We start from the raw sequence: 20,925 nt of genomic DNA, 5'->3' as shown, positions 1-20,925 counted from the left end.
CGGATGGATAAGAAGCAGGAAGTAGAGAGAGGAGAAATAAACCGATTTAATAGGGATTTAGAGAAATGGAGTGATAAAAGAAGACAGCCAATCCCTTCCTCCCGCTCCTGCTCACTGATTAGTGGTGCTATGGTTACTAGACCGAAGAAGTGAGGGGGTTGGTTGCTATGCAACAATCGTCAGCCCAGATGTCACATGATGCGTCCAAAATGGCATCCTATTGCCCTGGTCAAAAGTTTATAGGGAATATGGTGCCATTTGGGATGCCACAGTCTGAGGGTGTAGAATGGTGGGTTACAGTACAATCAACAGAACGTAGCGGTGAATACTGAATACTAGTCCGTAGGTTGGTGTTGGTCACGAGAACTAAAGCTTTAGAGACCTACTAAATCTGCCATGTGGACAAGCAATTATTAACTTGAAGCAAAGGCAATGGAGCCATGCTCGAAATTCCATTAGACTTGAGTTGACCTGTTTTATGCACATTTTATACTACTTTCATTTATTTTGTTGTGATTTTTTTTATATGATGGAAAAGTTTTATGCTATGAATGTCAAGATGTTTTCTATGTAGAAATAAATTGCCTACACTGATCACAGAAACGGACTTGTCCCTAATGTTGTTGGAATAGCATTACTTGTTATGTCTGTGTTATTTACCCATGTATTGATAATAGATTACATTTGATGATCTTCATGTTGATGTAGTGCGATGTGTTACCCTCGTGTCCCATCTATACCCTTGAACCTCCTGCACTGCTCTCTACAGGCTAAATCCGGTACTGCAGTATCACTAGTACTCTACAGGCAGTCAGTACAAGACAGGGTTGAGTTCATTAGGCACCAAAAACTGAAGACAATTTATTTAAAATGGGGTGGAACAACTTGGATTTGTCCAAAAAGAAATGGCAATTTTTGTTTTGTTTCAAAACATTTTGCTATATTGTGCTCTAATGAACACAACCCTGCTTCCCCACACACACAGATATCATCCCAAAAACATTGGTGTCCTGATTATATGTTAGACATTCACTACTAATGCTGCGTTCACTTTTAGTCGGAACTAGGAAACTCTGACACTTCCGACTTGCTAACTGGTTGTAGTTATACACATGCCGGTTTCAACCAGTTAGCAAGTCGGACATTTCAGAATTTCCTAGTTTCGACTAGTACGTGAATGCGGCATTAGTATCATCATCAAGCTACAATGTCAGAAGCCCCACCTATACTGAACAAAAATATAAATGCAACATGTAAAATGTTGGTCCCATGTTTCATGAGCTGAAATACAAGATCCCAGAAATGTTCCATACGCACAAAAAGCTAATTTCGCTCATTTTGTGAACACATTTGTTTACATCCCTGTTAGTGAGCATTTCTCCTTTGCCAAGATAATCCATCCACCTGACAGGTGTGGCATATCAAGAAGCTGATTAAACAGCATGATCATTACACAGGTGCCCCTTGTTCTGGGGACAGTAAAAGGCCAATCTAAAATGTGCAGTTTTGCCAAACAACACAATGCAACGGATGTCTCAAGTTGAGGGTGTGCATGCAATTGGCATGCTGACTGCAGGAATGTCCACCAGAGCTGTTGCCAGATAGTTGAATGGAATTTCTCTACCATAAAACTCATTCTGATTGGCTGGGCCTGGATCCTCAATGGGTGGGTCTATGCCCTCCCAGGCCCACCCATGGCAGCACCCCTGCCCTGTCATGTGAAATCCATAGATTTGGGCCTAATGAATTTATTTCAATTGACTGATTTCCTTATATGAACTGTAACTCAGTAAAGTCGTTGAAATTGTTGCATGTTGCGTTTATATTTTGGATCAATATAGTTCTACAATTGATCTTCTTAAAATCAGATTTTAAACCTAACCCAAACATTAACCCTGGGTTTAGGTAGGTTACTTTCTAAATGTAAATCAGTTACAGTTACTAGTTACCTGTACAAAATTGTAATCAGTAATGTAATTTCTGGATTACCCAAACTCAGTAAAGTAATGATTACTTTCAGTTATGCTAGCAGATCCCCATAGACTTCCAGTCATTGCGCTAACGCTAGTTAGCATTGGCTCGCAAAACTACCTCGAACTTCCTTCAAACTGGAGACAGAGACATAAAAATGGTATCCACGAGTTCATCTGACTCTGTGGAAGTAGATAAATGGCCTCTGCCCAAATCCTGAAGTATCCCTTTAAGAGGCATTAGAAGAAGACTAAAAGGAATGTGACTAATTGAACGACATCTATTGCAGGATAAATCAGTTTTAGAGTTCAAATAGCTGGCCATAAATGGATGTTGCATTTTACTTTATGGGTTGGTTATGTAGGTTTTTTTTCTAACCCATTGCTTTCTACTACAGATAATAATATGCTTAGGCTTTGTCTTTACATTAAAAACCAAAGTCTGTCAGATTTCTAGTCATTCCAATTAATTGAATATCCCTAGACTTTCAAGAATAGGACTTGGAAATATGGTATAGTTTTACCCTAAATGTTTTACCCGAGCACAACCCCAAAACTAAGGGCTTAATAGCCTACTCTGTTGTTTATCTTGTCATGGAGGACTGATTGAGTTCATTGCTTCGAGTTGAAAAATAAGTGCTGCTCTCTTGGAATGGCATGCTTTGAGCACTAGGAATGGAATGGCATGCTTTGAGCACTAGGAATGGAATGGCATGCTTTGAGCACTAGGAATGGAATGGCATGCTTTGAGCACTATGCTTGCAGAAAAGTGCAACTTGCATGTGAAAGATGTACGATATGGCTGCATTTGCTATTGGTCTATTGTTTCAGTTTTTTTTTGTTGGTGACACTGATTTCTCGACCATTTGCAGCTGCTTAAGTCTATCAAAAGCGCGCGAGTTTGAGTTTCGAGTGTCCGTTTGGCCTATAAAAACAAGCACATATATCACCACAAATTAGATTGAGCAATAAAAGCCTTCTTAAATTAAACTAGTTTTTATTTTATTATTATTATTTATTTTTTAGTCATTTAGCAGACGCTCTTATCCAGAGCGACTTACAGGAGCAATTAGGGTTAAGTGCCTTGCTCAAGGGCACATCGGCAGATTTCTCACCTAGTCGGCTCGGGGATTAGAACCAGCGACCTTTCGGTTACTGGCACAACGCTCTTAACCACTAAGCTACCTGCGCAATACCATGGTGAAGTTTAGAAGCGAGGAACTCTTGCAACAGCTGCACTATGCAAGCGTATCATTTCACTGGCTGTCCACTGGTCGCAAAAAACAATGATTGATGGGCAGCTTAAACTTCTTAAATTCAACCATTATTGTATTAAAATACACATATACATTTGTCAACAACAACCACCATCCATACGTAGCAAATAGATAAATGACAGAGCAGCAATGATTAACATCAGGTTTCACACCCCTCCACCCCTTGGATAGAATGCATGGCACTGGAGCATATAGGTTATTTCCTTATCATTACTTAGCACTGAGCTCCAGCTTAATGACCAACGACTGCTGTCATGTACACAACATCTACATTTATTGATCTTTAAAAAATAGTCTGACAAACCACATTCAAAACTAGATACAAAGAAATCATACACTTGAAATAAATGATTATATTCTTTGTTTATCTGTTGGATTCTCTTCTGATTGGTGTTTAAAATACAATGGAGCATGAAGTAAAAGGGATTCTCTCTCTCGGTTTCCCCCAATTAAATTAGGCTGTTTTCTAATGCTGTTTAGAACACTGCAGTCACATAAGAACAGCTTCATTTTAGTCATTAGGGTTAAGTGCCTTGCTCAAGGGCACATCGACAGATTTTTCACCTAGTTGGCTCGGGGATTAGAACCAGCGACCTTTCGGTTACTGGCACAACGCTCTTAACCACTAAGCTACCTGCCGCCTATAGCGTCAAACCAACACTAACTTTGTTTGCCCGAGGCCCTACTTGTGTGCACAGTTACTGTAATGTAAGATGGCCTACTTGGAAGTGATACCATTTTTGAATTATCTAGTCGACAAATGATCTGTCTTGATATGTTAATAAAACCGTCAGGGATTTTAAGGTGAAATCTTTGAAAGTAATCCCTTTTTCAAAAAGAGTTCCTCGAGGCTATCTGAGGCAATCTTTAAATAGGTTACTTCCTTGTACGGGCCAACCTCCACCACCCTCCTCTACCAATGTGAACTGCTTTGGGTTTCACCTGCATTACACTACTACATAAGTAAGTCACAAAGTGCTTTATCCTTTTTAACTAGTGCGTTATCTTGCCTGATGTGTTTTTCCTTTGTCCACTCTGTCGGAATTCCTATACGTGCTCATTGGACCGTGAGGGACCTATCGGCTACTTAGCTGCTCTGCTACGAGTGACGCCAACAAAAAAACATGATGTTTAATGATTACAAACAATGATATCTGTAGTTTCACGCCACCTCGGGTCACACTCGCTAAGTCATGGGGAAAAAAACAGGTCCCTGTCTCGTAACCTCTGTTGATCGCTTGGCAAGCTCCTTCAATCCAAACCCCATCATTTTTTCTCTGCTTTCATTTCCCCAAGCTTCTTCACACCCTAAGCAGAACAGAACCTAACAGAAGATGGGTCGTGTTCATTAGGCACCAAATAAAGAAAAAAAAACTGACTGAAACAGAGAGGGGACTACCTGGACTTGTCCAATAAGGAACTCTAATTTTCCGTTTTTTTAAACGTTGTTCTGTTCCATGCCCTACTCATTAACGGGAATGACTAAACCTTAAACACTCTTTAACTCTACATTATGTAACTGCATCTCCTGCAACTGGCCAACCCCATATCCACGACAGACAGGTCTACAACAGACAGGTCTACGACAGACAGGTCTACGACAGACAGGTCTACGACAGACAGGTCCCAGTTCTCCACCCTTTCCCAGAAGGCACTTGCACACGCCCATCGTGGATTTCAAAAGCACTGGATTGGAGTTTCCTTTCCACCATTGTTAAATCCATGCAAGAGAGTGTGCAAGTGTACACTCTGGGAGAAGGGTGGAGGGTGGAGAGTGGAGAATAGAATACAGCGCGATTGAAATGTAAAAGGTCATTTCCGATTGAGCCATCGCATGCAGCGTTTAACGTGAATGTACTCTCCACTAACGCAGTAACGTTGCCTTTACATTTCAATCGCGCTGTAGTTCTGAACTTCCGCGATACGGATTGAATGGAGCCCTTAGTCTCTAGTCAGCCTGGCCTAGCAGGGTGAGGTAGATGGTGGACTGGAGAAAGCGGGGGTAGCAGTCTGTATCCAGGATGGAGTAGATGCGTTTCTGGGCGTGGGACAGGGAGGTGTGTGATGGGGCCTGTAGGAGCTGTGTGGTTAGTTCTCTGGTCTTACTGTCCAAGTTCACCTGAAAGGGAAAGGGAGAGAGAGGCAGAGTGGGAAAGAGAGCGAGAGAGAGCGAGAGGGGAGAAAGAAAGAGAGAGAGGGAAAGAGAGAGGTATGGAGAGACGGAGGAGGAGAGACAGGGACAGCGAGAGAGAAAGGTATTGGGAAAGAGATGGAGGGAGAGAGAGAGTGAAAGAGGGAGAGGACGGGGGATGGGGGGGAGAGAGAGAGGGGACAGAGAGAGTGAAAGAGGGACAGGACGGGGGATGGGTGAATTAACTGGTTTAACAAACACACCTCCATGCAGAAGGAGGAAGATGACCAGATCATTAAACATGATGAAGAGACGCCCATTTACAGACAGACCAATATAAACAGGCCAGCCCACAGATGGACAGATAGACCGTCAGAAACAGGCCAGCCCACAGATGGACAGATAGACCGTCAGAAACAGGCCAGCCCACAGATGGACAGATAGACCGTCAGAAACAGGCCAGCCCGGCAGGTTAACATATAGACAAAGTCTGTATACCTCTCGCGGCGCCCCCGCCTCAATATATGTGGCAGTGATCTCCTTGGCCCGTCTGTGCAGGCTGAAGTTGTTGGACGAGTTTCTGTACTGCTCACAGGCCAGATAGAACTGCAGATTCTCCTCACTAAACTCTGAGCGAAGGAATGCTCCAAACACGGACACGCCCGCTGGAGAGAGAGGGGGGGAGGGGAAGGTAGAGGTGGAGGAGGGAGGGAGGGGGATGGGTAGAGGTGGAGGAGGGAGGGAGAGAGAGAGAGAGAGGGAGGAGTATTAGGGTTTATGAAGGTACATTTAGGACGTCACTCGAGGGAAGACGAGGCAGATGGGATGTTCACACACACCATTGGTCAATACACTGACATGCAAACACACACACAGCTTTATTTGTGACTTTTTGGAGTGTAAAAATGTTTCACCATTAAAAATCCTATTTTCCCTAACTCTAACCTGAAAAACCCTAACCCCAAAACCTAACCCTTATGCTTAAAATAGCATTTGAACAAATTCAGGACCTGAAAAAAGTCCTGACATTTCAAAAAGGTTATTGTACACACACACACTGACATGCAAACACACATTCACACAGAAATATACACAGACTGTAAAGTACTAATCAATCATAGGATATTTTTTCAGTACATTTTCATTATTGCTATCTAAGTCAGTCACACTCTCTCTCTCTCTCTCTCTCTCTCTCTCTCTCTCTCTCTCTCTCTCTCTCTCTCTCTCTCTCTCTCTCTCTCTCTCTCTCTCTCTCTCTCTCTCTCTCTCTCTCTCTCTCTCTCTCTCTCTCTCTCTCTCTCTCTCTCTCTCTCTCTCTCTCTCTCTCTCTCTCTCTCTCTCTCTCTCTCTCTCTCTCTCTCTCTCTCTCTCTCTCTCTGGTTGCAACATATTTTCGTGCAGACTGAGTGGGGGTGGGGAAACGAATAAGGACAGCAGATTGCTGACACAGTGGTTACAACATGTAATTGTTCACACACCGTGACTGGGACAGACGGGGCAACACATTAACACGTACGTACACACACACACACACACGTTTGTTTTACTCTCCCTGTGGGGACCAAATAATTGATTCCCATTCAAACTCCTATTTTCCCCTAACTCCTAATGCCAACAGTAACCCTTAACCTAGCCTCGTCGCGAACCAGAAAAACGGGAAGCCTGGGGAAGTTCAATGGCTGAAATCAGCTAAAGAGGGGTCGGCACAAGATGTAAATCAGTGACGTTTCGCAAACACGTCAAATGCTTTGCATGGGCGGAGCTCCAAAGGTGCTCACAGGTTTAGTGCCGTAGGAGCAACAGACTACGATGCTGGCCATATCAATATTTTTTATTTTTGACATGTGATATTTGGCTGTAAAGGCTAGCATGAGGGACAAAGCAGTTAGCCACAATGAGGTCAGCTAACCTTGTAAGCTACCTAGGTATAACTAACTAGCTAGCTACTAGCTTGTTCAATTTCTCTCATGATTAGAAAACCAACAAAATGTTTAATAGAAAACAGCATATTATTGACCTGAAAGGTTTCCTGTGTTAGCCCAGTCGCTAGCTTATGCAGGGTCAGTGATACATAGGGCAACCATGTACTGTCTATCTATGGGAACTGCAATCATTTTGCTAGCAACATTGCTAAAATCTATTAAATAAGATGAACCTCATAAAATGTTACCTGTAATGCTCATCTCCTTATTTTAATACTGTATCTAAATTACAAGGGTTGGATTTGCACAAAAAAAATTGTTTATATGTCAGCACTTAAAAGCATGTACAAAATCTGGTATATGGTTTGCCTTATAGAGACATTGTCTACTGGTATCGTTTTAAAATGGAGAACGTATAGGTCGTAGGTCAACATGTGAAGAATGTGTGAGTTCTCCGCCACAGATGCCAGATGCACATTAGACCGGTAATGACATCATACCGTAGACCCCTGGCTGCATCGGTGATGCATGCCATATGATAAACTGCAAAATGTATTTCACATCTGACTGACATCCTGAGAGAGAGAGAGACAATCAAATAAAACTGACTTGGAGACCTGACAACTAGACAAAAAGGAAAATGTTCATTTTGAGAATACAACACAGAAACACAGACACATTACAGACAGAACCCCTTCCCCTCTCACCTGACACTAGTTCATTTTGAATAATAGTTTAACAATTAAAAAACAAGTTTTAAACACTTCACTTCAAAATAATCTAAACTTCATCACTCCATAAATGTACAAATAAGCTAACTGGTATGTACAGGTTAGACACGTTAGTCTAAACAACAGATCACTGAGATAGTAACCAGGAGGCTATTATGACTAAAGCATCATTTCAGGTGAACAAAAAAAAAAAAAACTCCTTACCAGCGTTGGCCAACCTCGCTCCACTGGTCCCTGACCCACTGGGTGAGCAGACTTCTAGTCCAGCACAGCAATAGCACACATGGATTATCAACTCATTAGGTTTGATAAATTGAATCAGGTGTGTTTTTGCTGGGCTGAAACAGAACCCTGCACACCCAGCAGACCTCCAGCAGGGTTGGCCTTCTCCAATTGTAATAGGTTTATACATTGTGTGTGATTGTTTAACTGTATTTTTTGGATACGATATTTGCTAACACAGGTAGGCCTATAGGCATATGCCCTTAGTCTCTTGGGACCTCTCTCTTCATCTGGAAACAGGCTTTCACAGCTTTCCATATCTGAGGACAGAAAACATCACAAAGATACAGGTTTCATTACACTCAAATTAGCACTGAATATTATGTTGCTATGATCTCTCTGTCCTCCTAGATTTCCCCTCCAGGGACTGGAACTAGAGAATCTTTCCATAAAATGTCCTCCCACAAAATGACCTGCCCTGTCCAGTAGTCTACATTCTCCCTTTACAGATAGCTGGAGCTGCAATTTCAGCCTCTTCTATGGCTGTTATCTACAAATGCATTTGGAGACTGTTTTTAAATTTACAACGATTACATCAAGATAGCTATCTAATAGGAAGTTAGCTAGCTGATTACATTTAATTCACTTAGCTAAATAGTGTGTAAAGTTAGCTAGCTAGCCATCTATCTAGTAGTTCGATTGAGTTAGCCTACACAATGGCCTACTGTAGCCAGCTAGCTAGCTAGCTAGCTAATAAGACATTTTTTACATTAAAAAATGTATTTGCTTACTTGAATAGGTTCTCCCTCTGCCTCCATTTTTTTGGGTCCTTACAAAAAACAAATTATTGGGCAATCTTCACAATATTTTAGGTGGTAGCAAAACGCAGCCAGCAGCCATGTGAAGAGGACGAATGGAAACAAGGAAAAATGTGTTCGTCATCAGAGCGGTTTTAGAACGTGTTGTGAGGTTTGACTTTACCAGCCTAAATCGACTTTCAAATTTCAATAAATATAAAATCGCAGACTGTCGGCCACACTTTACAATGTGAAACTAGCGTAGGCAACATCTACCCGGACGGAGAACAATGACGCACATAACACCCAGCAGCCCTTCTTAACCTTAACCATAACTAAATCCTAACCCTAAACCCAATCCCTAACCCTAACTTCTTAAATTCAACCATTATTGTATTAAAATACACATATACATTTGTCAACAACAACCACCATCCATACGTAGCAAATAGATAAATGACAGAGCAGCAATGATTAACATCAGGTTTCACACCCCTCCACCCCTTGGATAGAATGCATGGCACTGGAGCATATAGGTTATTTCCTTATCATTACTTAGCACTGAGCTCCAGCTTAATGACCAACGACTGCTGTTATGTACACAACATCTACATTTATTGATCTTTAAAAAATAGTCTGACAAACCACATTCAAAACTAGATACAAAGAAATCATACACTTGAAATAAATGATTATATTCTTTGTTTATCTGTTGGATTCTCTTCTGATTGGTGTTTAAAATACAATGGAGCATGAAGTAAAAGGGATTCACCAGCAACCTTTCAATGACACACATAACACCCAGCAGCCCTTAACCATAACCATAACTAAATCCTAACCCTAAACCCAATCCCTAACCCTAATTCTAACCGTAATTGTAACCCTAAACCTGTCACACCCTGATCTGTTTCACATGTCTTCTGCTTGTATCCACCAGGTTTCTCCTATTTTAACCCCTTGTCCCCTTTGTATTTATACCTGCATTTTCTGTTTGTCTGTTGCCAGTTCATCTTGTTTTGTCAGGTCTTACCAGCGTGTTTCCTGTTTCTCCAGTTCTTGCCTGACCCTGAGCCTGCCTGCTGTTCTGTCCCTTTTTGACTCTGCCTTGGATCACGATCCTCTGCCAGCCCTTTTTCCTGCCCCTTTTGTTATAATAAATATTCTGAGAACCGAACCGTCCGCCTCCTGTGTCTGCATCTGGGTCATATCCTGAGTCGTGATAAAACCTAAGGCTAAAATAGCTTTTTTCCCCTGTGGGGACCGGCAAAATGTCCCTATTCTTGTGAGGACAAAACATGTTTTAATTGTCACATAGGTGCAGTGAAACGTGTTATTTTACAGGGTCAGGGTTAAGTGCTTTCCTCAAGGGTACTGACATATTTTTCACCTTGTCAGCTCGGGTATTCGAACCAGCAACCTTTCGGTTACTGGCCCAACGCTTTAACCGCTAGGCTACCTGCTGCCCTCAACACTACCTTGTAAAAAGCATATACAGTATGTCAGTGTTTCCCAAATTCAGTCCTAGAGACCCTGAGGAGTGCACGTTTTGGTTTTTTGTCCTAGCACTACAGAGCTGATTCAGGTATGAAATAAAAGAGAAACTACTTTCAGTGATAATTGATCAATATGACATTTATTCCCTGGTAATAGATAGAAGTTGAACTTTGATTTCCAAGAAAGCTTTCAATTTCTTTAACAGTAGACTCTGATGATAGTATTTGTGTGTATGTATTTATGAGGCTATCATTTAGAGACTGTTTTTGTGTTCTGTCTGATTGCCATGTGTGAGCCACATGCCTATAAAAGACATTTCCATTCCACAAGAATGGACAATAAAGTTTAAAATCTGAATCTGTCTTTTGATCAACCAGATAAGCTCTTTTGCTAATAATTGGGCAAATGGTCAGAAATGGGCTGCCTGTCTAAACCCAACCGTTGAGACTTAGGCATGTATCCTATGTGACCAACCGCCTTGATTCGGTCTTGTGAAGCAACATTTGAAATTGTATATATTTTTACATTGGATAAAAGCAGAGACACAGAGCTACTAAATGGTATATCATACACTACATTTAAGGGAACAATGGGAAAGTAATTCTGCTTTGAAAGTTGATCAACTTGTAACCTCACTTTTGAGAAAATGGCCTTTGAATATTTTGTTACCTACTGGAGAGCTCTTCTTTGTCTCCACCCATTGTGTCTACAGGCTCCATTCCAGTGCATTCGGAACGTATTCAGACCCATGTCATGTATTCCTAGACAGTAGTACAGGGCCTGCGGAAATTATTCAGACCCCTTGACTTTGTTCACATTTTGTTACGTTACAGCCTTATTCTGAAATTGATTAAATTGTTTTTTCCCCCCTCATCAATATACACACAGTACCCCACAATGACAAAGCAAAAACTGGTTTTTAGAAAATTTTGCAAATGTATAAATAAATAAAAACGGAAATATCATATTTAGATAAGTATTCGACCCTTCACTTAGTACTTTGTTGAAGCACCTTTGGCAGTGATTACAGCCTCGAATCTTCTAGGGTATGACGCTACAAGCTTGGCACACATGTAGCTCAGTTGGTAGAGCATGGCGTTTGCAACGCCAGGGTTGTGGGTTCAATTCCCACGGGGGGGCCAGTATGCTGCTAAATGACTAAAATGTATTTGGGGAGTTTTTCCCATTCTTCTCTGCAGATCCTCTCAAGCTCTGTCAGGTTGGATGGGGAGCTTCGCTGCACAGCTATTTTCAGGTCTCTCCAGAGATGTTCGATCGGGTTGAGATCCGTGCTCTGGCTGGGCCACTCAAGGACATTCAGAGACATGTCCCGAAGCCACTCCTGCGTTGTCTTGGCTGTGTGCTTAGGGTCGTTGTCCTGAGCGCTCTGGAGCAGGTTTTCATCAAGGACCGCTCTGTACTTTGCTCCGTTCATCTTTCCCTCGATCCTGACTAGTCTCCCAGTCCCTGCCACTGAAAAACATCCCCACAGCATGATGCTGAAACCCCCATGTTTCACCGTAGGGATGGTGCCAGATTTCCTCCAGACGTGACACTTGACATTCAGGCCAAAGAGTTAAATCTTGGTTTCATCAGACCAGAGAATCTTGTTTCTCATGGTCTGAGTCCTTTAGGTGCCTTTTGGCAAACTCCAAGCGGGCTGTCATGTGCCTTTTACTGAGGATTTGCTTCCTTCTGGCCACCATAAAGGCTTAATTGGTGGAGTCCTGCAGAGAAGGTTGTCCTTCTGGAAGGTTCTCCCATCTCCACAGAGGAACTCTGGAGCTCTGTCAGAGTGACCATCGGGTTCTTGGTCACCTCCCTGACCAAGGCCCTTCTCCCCTGATTGCTCAGTTTGGCCAGGTGGCCAGCTCTAGGAAGAGTCTAGGTGGTTCCAAATATCTTCCATTTAAGAATGATGGAGGCCACTGTGTTGTTGGGGACCTTCAATGCTGCAGACATTTTTTGGTACCCTTCCCCAGATCTGTGCCTCGACACAATCCTGTCTCGGAGCTCTACGGACAATTTCTTCGACCTCATGGCTTGATTTCTGCTCTGACATGCACTGTCAACTGCAAATCACGTAACAAAATGTGGAAAATGTAATGGGGTCTGAATACTTTCCGAATGCACTGTAAGCATGAATGGTTCTCCAATGTCCCACGTTCCTGTAGGACTACACCAACGTATGGTGTGGGGGGGGCAAGTGTAGCCATGACAACCTAGGGTTTATCTTTAACTGACAACAATCACTAGAAAAAGCAAGGAAACTATTCCAAGCATTCAACAAAGACACTTTCCCTTTCAAAGCTTTCCTGTAACGTAACTGTCAACGGAAGGTTGTTGGAAACACCCTCCCTTAGTTATTTTTGGTCCCGTACGACATGGGTAGACAACCCTGGTCCTGGAGGGCCACAGGTACCGCAGGATCTTGTTCCAACTAGGCACCACACCTGAGCAACTGAGCTAATTGATCAGTTCAGTGATTGACAAAATTCAACACACCTGGTCTTCCAGGTCGGTTAAACCTGCCTGTGGCCCTCCAGGACCAGGGTTGTCTACCCATGTCGTACGGGACCAAAAATAACTCAGGGAGGGTGTTTCCAACAACCTTCCGTTGACAGTTACGTTACAGGAAAGCTTTGCCGTACAAGATAACGACAACAAACTGTCACAACACCGTTGTGGTATAATGGAATAAGAGCGGTGTCAGAAACAGGACAGGAAGGAATTCTAGAAGGAACGAGGAAGTCAAGTAAATAAGACATTCCTGTGTCTTCCTTGGTCTCAGGGTGCGCCCCAAATGGCACCCTGTTCCCTATTAAGTGCACTACCTTTGACCTGAGTATGGTCAAAAGTAGTGCACTATATAGGGAACAGGGTGCCATTTGGGATTCAGCAGGCACACCTATTATAAAATGGTTGTAAGTTTCCACCCCCCATGACCCTTGTCACGTAGAACAACCGATCTGAGAACTGGGACTGTATTCATGAAGCGTCTCGGAGTAGGAGCGCTGATCCAGGATCAGTTTTTTCCCCTTTTAGATCGTAATGAATAAGATGACATGGACAAGGGGGAGACCTGATCCCAGATCAGCGCTTCTTTTTCTGAGACGCTTTACGAATACACGCCCTTTTCAAATGAAACCCTGTAGAGATTCTAATAGTATTCTACTTCCCAACTCTATGAACGCCTCCCTGGCTTTTTCATTCGTTGTCTTGTCCCACGACACTGTATTCAAATTGTCCACTATTACATTCCAACTACAGAATTCGAATAATCATTTCCATGATTCCAACAGTTCACCCAAGTGTTTCTATCTAAAATCACAAGTCAAATGGCAAATTGCAATATTTGGTTAAAACATAAAAGTCTAGATTGTATTGCCCATATCGTGGCAGTGTGGAAATGATCTCAAATGAGATCAACTTTTGTTTGATTGAACAGCACAAACAAATCCGATTGGAGAAAGACCCATTGAAATCACTTAGAATGTATGTGTTGCCACCCTAGGGACACGCACTACTCATTAAGCAAATTCGGAACTTTTATTATTTAAAAACATAAAATACTATCAAATACCGTAAAAATAAAATAAAAAACTATAAATATTTGGAACACAGCCTAGATAGTAATCTAAAACATTCTTACTGTTTTCTATCACATCTATTCAAAGTAACTAGTGGGTTCAGCTGAAGTGTGAACTAGTGCTGTGCTCAGCTTTATGGCACCAGCACACAGAAACCAGTGACGTACGCCGACACCCTACGGATCTATCACGCCGACTGACGTCACAACATGCTGCAAGAAACTGGTGAGCTGAGGTTGAAAAACAGGAGCAGAGTACACTTTGCTTCTTCCACTTCCTCTTTGCCCTTAGTCTCTTGTGGACAGACTACGTAACACAGATGGTATCAGGACATCTGTCAAACAGCCTGCAGGATGTAAACTAAACTCAAAGACAGACCATAGACAAAATGAACATCCAACTCTTATTAGACGGGGTGCCCAGTACACACTCCGGTGCAACAAAATGTTCTGGTGCGTTCTTTTTAACGTCACTGGTCATTTGGACAAATCCCGATTTGGCAGGTGTGAGCATCTTTCACATTTCTGAAGGAGACATTTGGCTCATAGACTTCACCGAAACTTGCAGAGAGAGGTGGGGTGGAGCTACCTCCCTGCTTCCTCTCCTCATTCTAGTATCTTTTCTCATACCTCTTCCCCCTACAACCCAATCAAGTAGCTGGCGCCAGAGTTTCCTTCTGGGATGCCGAGATTACCTTTGCCCTTCCATATTTGTAGATCTGTACAGTGGAAGCATTATGGTGGAAGCTTCACAACTGCTCTGATTATACCTGAATAAATCCTTGAGATCAGCAAACGTGGAAGGGTAAAGGCCAAGGAGGAAGGGTAGGGAGCGGTTTGGGACTGGCTGTACTACTCAGTCTGACTGAAATACCTTTTTTTAGTTTTCCGTTGAAAAACCTTTTGCTACGGTGTGCAGTAATGAATAGCACCCTAGTCTACTTAGACTGGCCAGGAGGGTGTCCTAGTCTACTGGCCAGGAGGGTGTCCTAGTCTACTGGCCAGGAGTGCCTCCTAGTCTACTGGCCAGGAGGGGTTCCTAGTCTACTGGCCAGGAGGGTGTCCTAGTCTACTGGCCAGGAGGGTGTCCTAGTCTACTGGCCAGGAGGGCCTCCTAGTCTACTGGCCAGGAGGGCCTCCTAGTCTACTGGCCAGGAGGGCGTCCTAGTCTACTGGCCAGGAGGGCGTCCTAGTCTACTGGCCAGGAGGGTGTCCTAGTCTACTGGCCAGGAGGGTGTCCTAGTCTACTGGCCAGGAGTGCCTCCTAGTCTACTGGCCAGGAGGGCGTCCTAGTCTACTGGCCAGGAGGGCGTCCTAGTCTACTGGCCAGGAGGGTGTCCTAGTCTACTGGCCAGGAGGGTGTCCTAGTCTACTGGCCAGGAGGGTGTCCTAGTCTACTGGCCAGGAGGGTGTCCTAGTCTACTGGCCAGGAGGGTGTCCTAGTCTACTGGCCAGGAGGGTGTCCTAGTCTACTGGCCAGGAGGGTGTCCTAGTCTACTTACTCCGACTGGCCAGGAGGGTGTCCAGCGACTCAGCCCACTTATCCAGTTCCTCCCGGCTGAACTTGGCCTTGCTGTGGCCCACCTGACTCCACTGGCGCATCAACGGGAGGCGAGACCGCCGCTCTTTAGCACTGTTAGGGAGGAGAGGGGGGTAGAGGAAGGGTGTGAGAGATACGGAGAGAGGAAGGGTAAGGAAAGAGACAGAGAGAGATAGGGAGAGGGGGTGAGGGAGAGACAGGGAGAGATAGGGAGAGGGAGAGACAGGGAGAGATAGAGACAGGGGGAGGTTAGAGAGACAGGGAGAGAGAGACAGGGAGAGAGAGACAGGGAGAGAGAGAGACAGGGAGAGGTTAGAGAGACAGGGAGAGATAGGGAGAGATAGAGACAGGGAGAGATAGAGACAGGGGGAGGTTAGAGAGACAGGGAGAGATAGAGACAGGGGGAGGTTAGAGAGACAGGGAGAGAGAGACAGGGAGAGAGAGAGACAGGGAGAGAGAGACAGGGAGAGGTTAGAGAGACAGGGAGAGAGAGACAGGGAGAGGTTAGAGAGACAGGGAGAGAGAGAGAGGGAGAGAGAGAGACAGGGAGAGAGAGACAGGGAGAGAGAGACAGGGAGAGAGAGAGACAGGGGAGGTTAGAGAGACAGGGAGAGAGAGACAGGGAGAGAGAGAGACAGGGAGAGGTTAGAGAGACAGGGAGAGAGAGACAGGGAGAGAGAGAGACAGGGAGAGAGAGAGACAGGGAGAGGTTAGAGAGAGAGATAGAATGAGATGACAAGATAACAGTACGTTTTGGTTGGCTCAGTATCATTTCAACATCAAGGATGGATGAGGTCCAGATGGGTATCCTATAAAACTGAACTTCTTAGTGTGCGTCCCAAATGGCACCCTATTCCCTATTTAGTGCACTACTTGTGACCAGAGCCCTATGGGCTACATAGGGACTAGGGTGCCGTTTGGCCGGGGGACTGCTTTAGACATCTTCCTCTTAGAAAGCAACCTCGTCCACAGGCTATTGCCCACAGTGGAGGACATGTATGGAGCACAAGATTAAGTTACGGAAACCAATCATGTGATAAGGATATTTTGGTATATCTGTGTGACATCAGTGTTGACAATCACATTTATTTTCATCCGAATTGAACTTGGGTTACCATCGGAATGCAATGCCCAGGCACGTTGATGAGCTCACCTGTCTTTCTGTTCCGGGTTAAACAGGTTGGAATGTGACGAATGGGGACTCTGGAAGAGACAGCATTAGTTTGTTTCCACATTTAAAATGATTGACATGTGTCACACATACATACAGTCAGCGCACACACACACACACACAGAAATCTCAGCGGTATGACTTCTTTGGTTTTGGCCCAAACGTAATATAACATTTAAAGAAGTTCAGTTTGAGCAATATTTTCCTGTATCGAATCATTGACGCCATTAAAAAAAACATCCAACATTCCAAACGGAAACCATTAAAACATGACCTATGGGAAAGAGGTAGTGGATGTCAACGTGGATGCCAACATATAGGGGAAATAGGAGAGGAGAAGGACTTTCCACCGCCAAACTTTGTATTCATTGGTTTTGCCATTTGGCAGATGGTTTTATCTAAAATAATCAAATGAAAGATTTGAAGAGCACCTAATGAGTTACACAATGACAGGAATAATATGCATGACAATATTTAAATCAAATTTAGAATATTTGACGTAAATGTGTGCCGTTGCGCACGACTGAATATCTTATGATTATTTAATCCTTTGTCAACTTAGTGTGACCTTGACATTAACACAGCCGCTTGCTTTATGAATAACACTCTGTCAGATGAAGCTCAAGGTTAGAATACCACTAGGAGGGACCAGAGGGTGCATTTGTTTTAGCTCCTGGTTGGAGTAGAGATTTCCCTAGGTCACAATGTAATGGTCTAAAATGTGCAACCTGCCATCAACGACACACAGGCGATCAATTCCCATACAGTAGACCTAACACATCCAAAACCCAAAACACGGTCAGAGACCACACCGCTAGTGACCCTGACCTCCCACCCTCAGACCTCCCACCCCCAGTCCTGTCCCCTTTCCCCCCCATCACTCTTTACCTGCCCAAACAGGCTCTTCAGGTGTAGCTTGGCTGCTGACAGCTTGGCTCTGGCGTGAGACCGTTGCTGTGACTTGAAGGAGAAGGTGCTGGAGCCAGAGGTTGAGTACGAGGGAGAGGGCGGCGGCTGGTCGTCCCTGCCCACGCTCTCTGTGCTGCGGCCTGTAGTAGCGGGAGCCAACTGCCCGTCACTGTACGCCCTGCATCCTTCACTGAGGTTCATCACTCCCAGATGACCCTTACCCTCTAGCTTCCCCAGTTCTGTGATGTACTCCGCGCTGACGCTGTGCTCCTTGCTCAGTTCCCCCCTCCCCGTCGTACTCCCAGGGCTGGCCCCAGGCTCCAGGATGATGGGGGTGGGGGGGAGAGAGGTGGTTTGCCCATCCAGTTTGTCCTCCCCCTTGTGGGGGGTGTAGGTGCCCGACTCCCCGTCCCGGCTGTGGTAGTTGTGGTCCTTCAGCGGTACCTTCGTCCTCGGCAGGAAATCCATATCGAGTAGGGACCCCTCGGAGCTGTACCGACGCATGATGGCAGCGCCGCTGGATGGAGGTAGAGTCAAGGAAGGATGGAGGGACAGATGTGCAGGTGGAGAAAGAGAGGAAGAGTGAAGGGAAGTCAAGCGGGTATGGGAAAGGGAGGATGAAAGAGAGAAAGAGTCTGGAGGGAGGTGCCCAGCAAAGAACAGCCTGTAAAAGGAAACAGAGAGAGGGGAGGGGAAAGGAGGGGAGGGGGGAGAGAGGAAGATAAAATTGGACAATGACAGAAAATGGGTCAATTCATCCGGACCACAGTGTGCTGTTCCATATCACTGGTACACTTTTACAGAGTCAAGCTGCAAAGTGAAGATCGGCTCACAAGTAGGTACAGCTGCAGTTAAAAACACGCTCGGCATCCCAAATGGCACCCTATTCCGTACACAGCGCCCTACTTTTGACCAGAGCCCTGGTCAAAAGTAGTGCACTATGTACAGAATAGGGTGCCATTTTGGGACATAAATCATGAGTCAGACCAGCTACTTTTGACCAGCTGCAGTATGTATGATCACAATTGCCATGTCCATCGCTGTCAAGTGCACTCTGTGGTCCTCTGTAGCTCAGCTGGTAGAGCACGGCGCTTGTAACGCCAAGGTAGTGGGTTCGATCCCCGGGACCACCCATACACAAAAATGTATGCACGCACGACTGTAAGTCGCTTTGGATAAAAGCGTCTGCTAAAATGGCATATTATTATTATTATGTGAGTTAATGAGAAAGCTGTGCTTTCTTCTGATATTCACGTGACATATTGAAAGCACCAATTAGTTTTCAACTGAAATGAGAGACATATTAACATAAATGTGTTGGCCTTGGCTGCAATAATTAGATGAAATGTAGTCATGCCAGTCTACTGATTTGAATTCAACAGATTTTTCACTGATTCTACTGATTTGAAATATTGATTTGATTGAAATTGTCTCCCTGCAACTTGACCCACATCTAAATGACATATGACTGGTGTGAACAGCAACATGTATTCTCCATACTATCATATGACTGGTGTGAACAGCAACATGTATTCTCCATACTATCATATGACTGGTGTGAACAGCAACATGTATTCTCCATACTATCATATGACTGGTGTGAACAGCAACATGTATTCTCCATACTATCATATGACTGGTGTGAACAGCAACATGTATTCTCCATACTATCATATGACTGGTGTGAACAGCAACATGTATTCTCCATACTATCATATGACTGGTGTGAACAGCAACATGTATTCTCCATACTATCATATGACTGGTGTGAACAGCAACATGTATTCTCCATACTATCATATGACTGGTGTGATTTGAACAGCAACATGTATTCTCCATACTATCATGTTAACTTATGTTTTTAACTTGGTGTTTTCAAATAAAATAAAATCACATTTTATTTGCCACACGTGCCGAATACAACAGGTGTAGACCTTACAGTGAAATGCTTACTTACAAGCCCTAAACCAACAATGCAGTTGTAATTGTGTATTAAAGTAATAACCACGAATTTCAGTGTTTATGCTATGTATAAATCTAATCTTGAACTTGGGCTGTCTAGAAGGCATTACATAACTGTTGAGACTGCCGCTGAGAACTTTAAACAGAAGTATGATCTATATCCCACAGGAGGGGAGTTCAATTCCTTGCAGTAAGTGTAAACCAAAAACAGAGCCGGAGTAAAATGTATTACCTCGATGTCCCGCGGTTACTCTGCCACCTGTGCTTTCATGATTTTGGCTCCAAACAAAGAGTTGTCTGTCCTGGCAAGTATATCCACTGTTTGAACCATAATATATATATTATGTAAAGCCTCAATTCGATTAGGCTTGATTTAGTTGCGGGACTCACTTGTGACGTCAGAGCATTGCCTGTGGTGTATTATTAAGTAGGAACCAAACGGAAGCAAACGGAACGAAACGGGGAGAGACTTAGCTGAATTTGTCCAATATAAAGTGTCGTTTTTATTGTAAAACGTTTTCCGTTTGTAGAAAATGGTTTCCTTTGCAAAAGTTTTGGACTAATGATTACACACCTGGCAAGACGCGCAGTCGCTGATGCCCACTCTCTCTCTCCACCAAGTGCTCTCAATCATCAACAGAGTCCGGACGCTGCATGTGTTACCGAATATCTATAAATAAATAACAAGCACACTGACACACGAAACGAAATTACTAGCACCAAGAAAGTTTCTCTATCTCAAACTTCACTCAGACCTGTTTTTATTTTATTTTACACTTGCATTAACCAGAAACGCCTGTTGTCTATGTTGACACCCACAACTCCGTCTCAGCTTGCCGTCTTGTCACTTGAAGATCTCTGTACAGCACAAAATAATTCACATATTTTAGGTGTGTCCTGGAAAAACGCCATAACCCACGTTGGAAGAACTGTCCGGGGTAGCAGGCCTACTATGAATGGAGTCACTGAAGGGAGGCAACTTTTCTGTGGCTGCCTGAGCTATTTTAATGTCAGTGTCAGTGATGGAACGGAAGATCATTCAAATAAGTGTTTTAAATGGAATAATATGTGATAATTAACTTAAATAATGTTCCATTATCCTATTTTGTTACTTGAACAGTATATTTTAGGATCCACATTTTTGGATTAAACAATAATATGCCATTTAGCAGACGCTTTTATCCAAAGCGACTTACAGTCATGCATGCTT

At 43.8% G+C, this 20,925-nt stretch overlaps 1 protein-coding gene across 2 annotated transcripts; it reads right to left on the bottom strand.

The window, feature by feature from the left end:
- Positions 1-3,281: 3,281 nt before the first annotated feature.
- On the bottom strand, positions 3,282-20,548 carry si:ch211-152p11.4 (regulator of G-protein signaling 3). Of its 2 annotated transcripts, none has more exons than XM_041903838.2 (6): positions 20,290-20,548; positions 17,733-18,417; positions 16,827-16,876; positions 15,636-15,766; positions 5,877-6,043; positions 3,282-5,366 (listed from the first exon to the last, which is right to left on the bottom strand). In XM_041903838.2, the coding sequence occupies exons 2-6, from the start codon at positions 18,255-18,257 to the stop codon at positions 5,196-5,198; spliced, it is 1,044 nt and encodes a 347-aa protein (XP_041759772.1). In that variant the 5' UTR covers positions 18,258-18,417; positions 20,290-20,548; the 3' UTR covers positions 3,282-5,195. The 2 variants fall into 2 exon arrangements, with proteins under 2 accessions (XP_041759772.1, XP_041759771.1); XM_041903837.2 differs by lacking the exon at positions 20,290-20,548 and adding an exon at positions 19,948-20,283.
- Positions 20,549-20,925: the final 377 nt, after the last annotated feature.

Source organism: Coregonus clupeaformis, chromosome 17, assembly GCF_020615455.1.
Source record: "Coregonus clupeaformis isolate EN_2021a chromosome 17, ASM2061545v1, whole genome shotgun sequence".
Lineage (NCBI taxonomy): Eukaryota > Metazoa > Chordata > Actinopteri > Salmoniformes > Salmonidae > Coregonus > Coregonus clupeaformis.
The sequence above is the reverse complement of the archived record's forward strand: the minus strand, read 5'-3'. Positions and strand labels throughout refer to the sequence as shown.

Excerpts from the sequence above, each read along its gene's own strand:
- si:ch211-152p11.4 (XM_041903838.2), bottom strand. The coding sequence starts at position 18,257 with ATGCGTCGGTACAGCTCCGAGGGGTCCCTACTCGATATGGATTTCCTG. Across the intron at positions 16,877-17,732 it reads TGAAGAGCCTGTTTGGGCAG|AGTCCCCATTCGTCACATTC; the intron begins GTAAAGAGTGAT and ends TGTCTCTTCCAG. Across the intron at positions 6,044-15,635 it reads CACCCTCCTGGCCAGTCGGA|CGGGCGTGTCCGTGTTTGGA; the intron begins GTAAGTAGACTA and ends CTCTCTCTCCAG.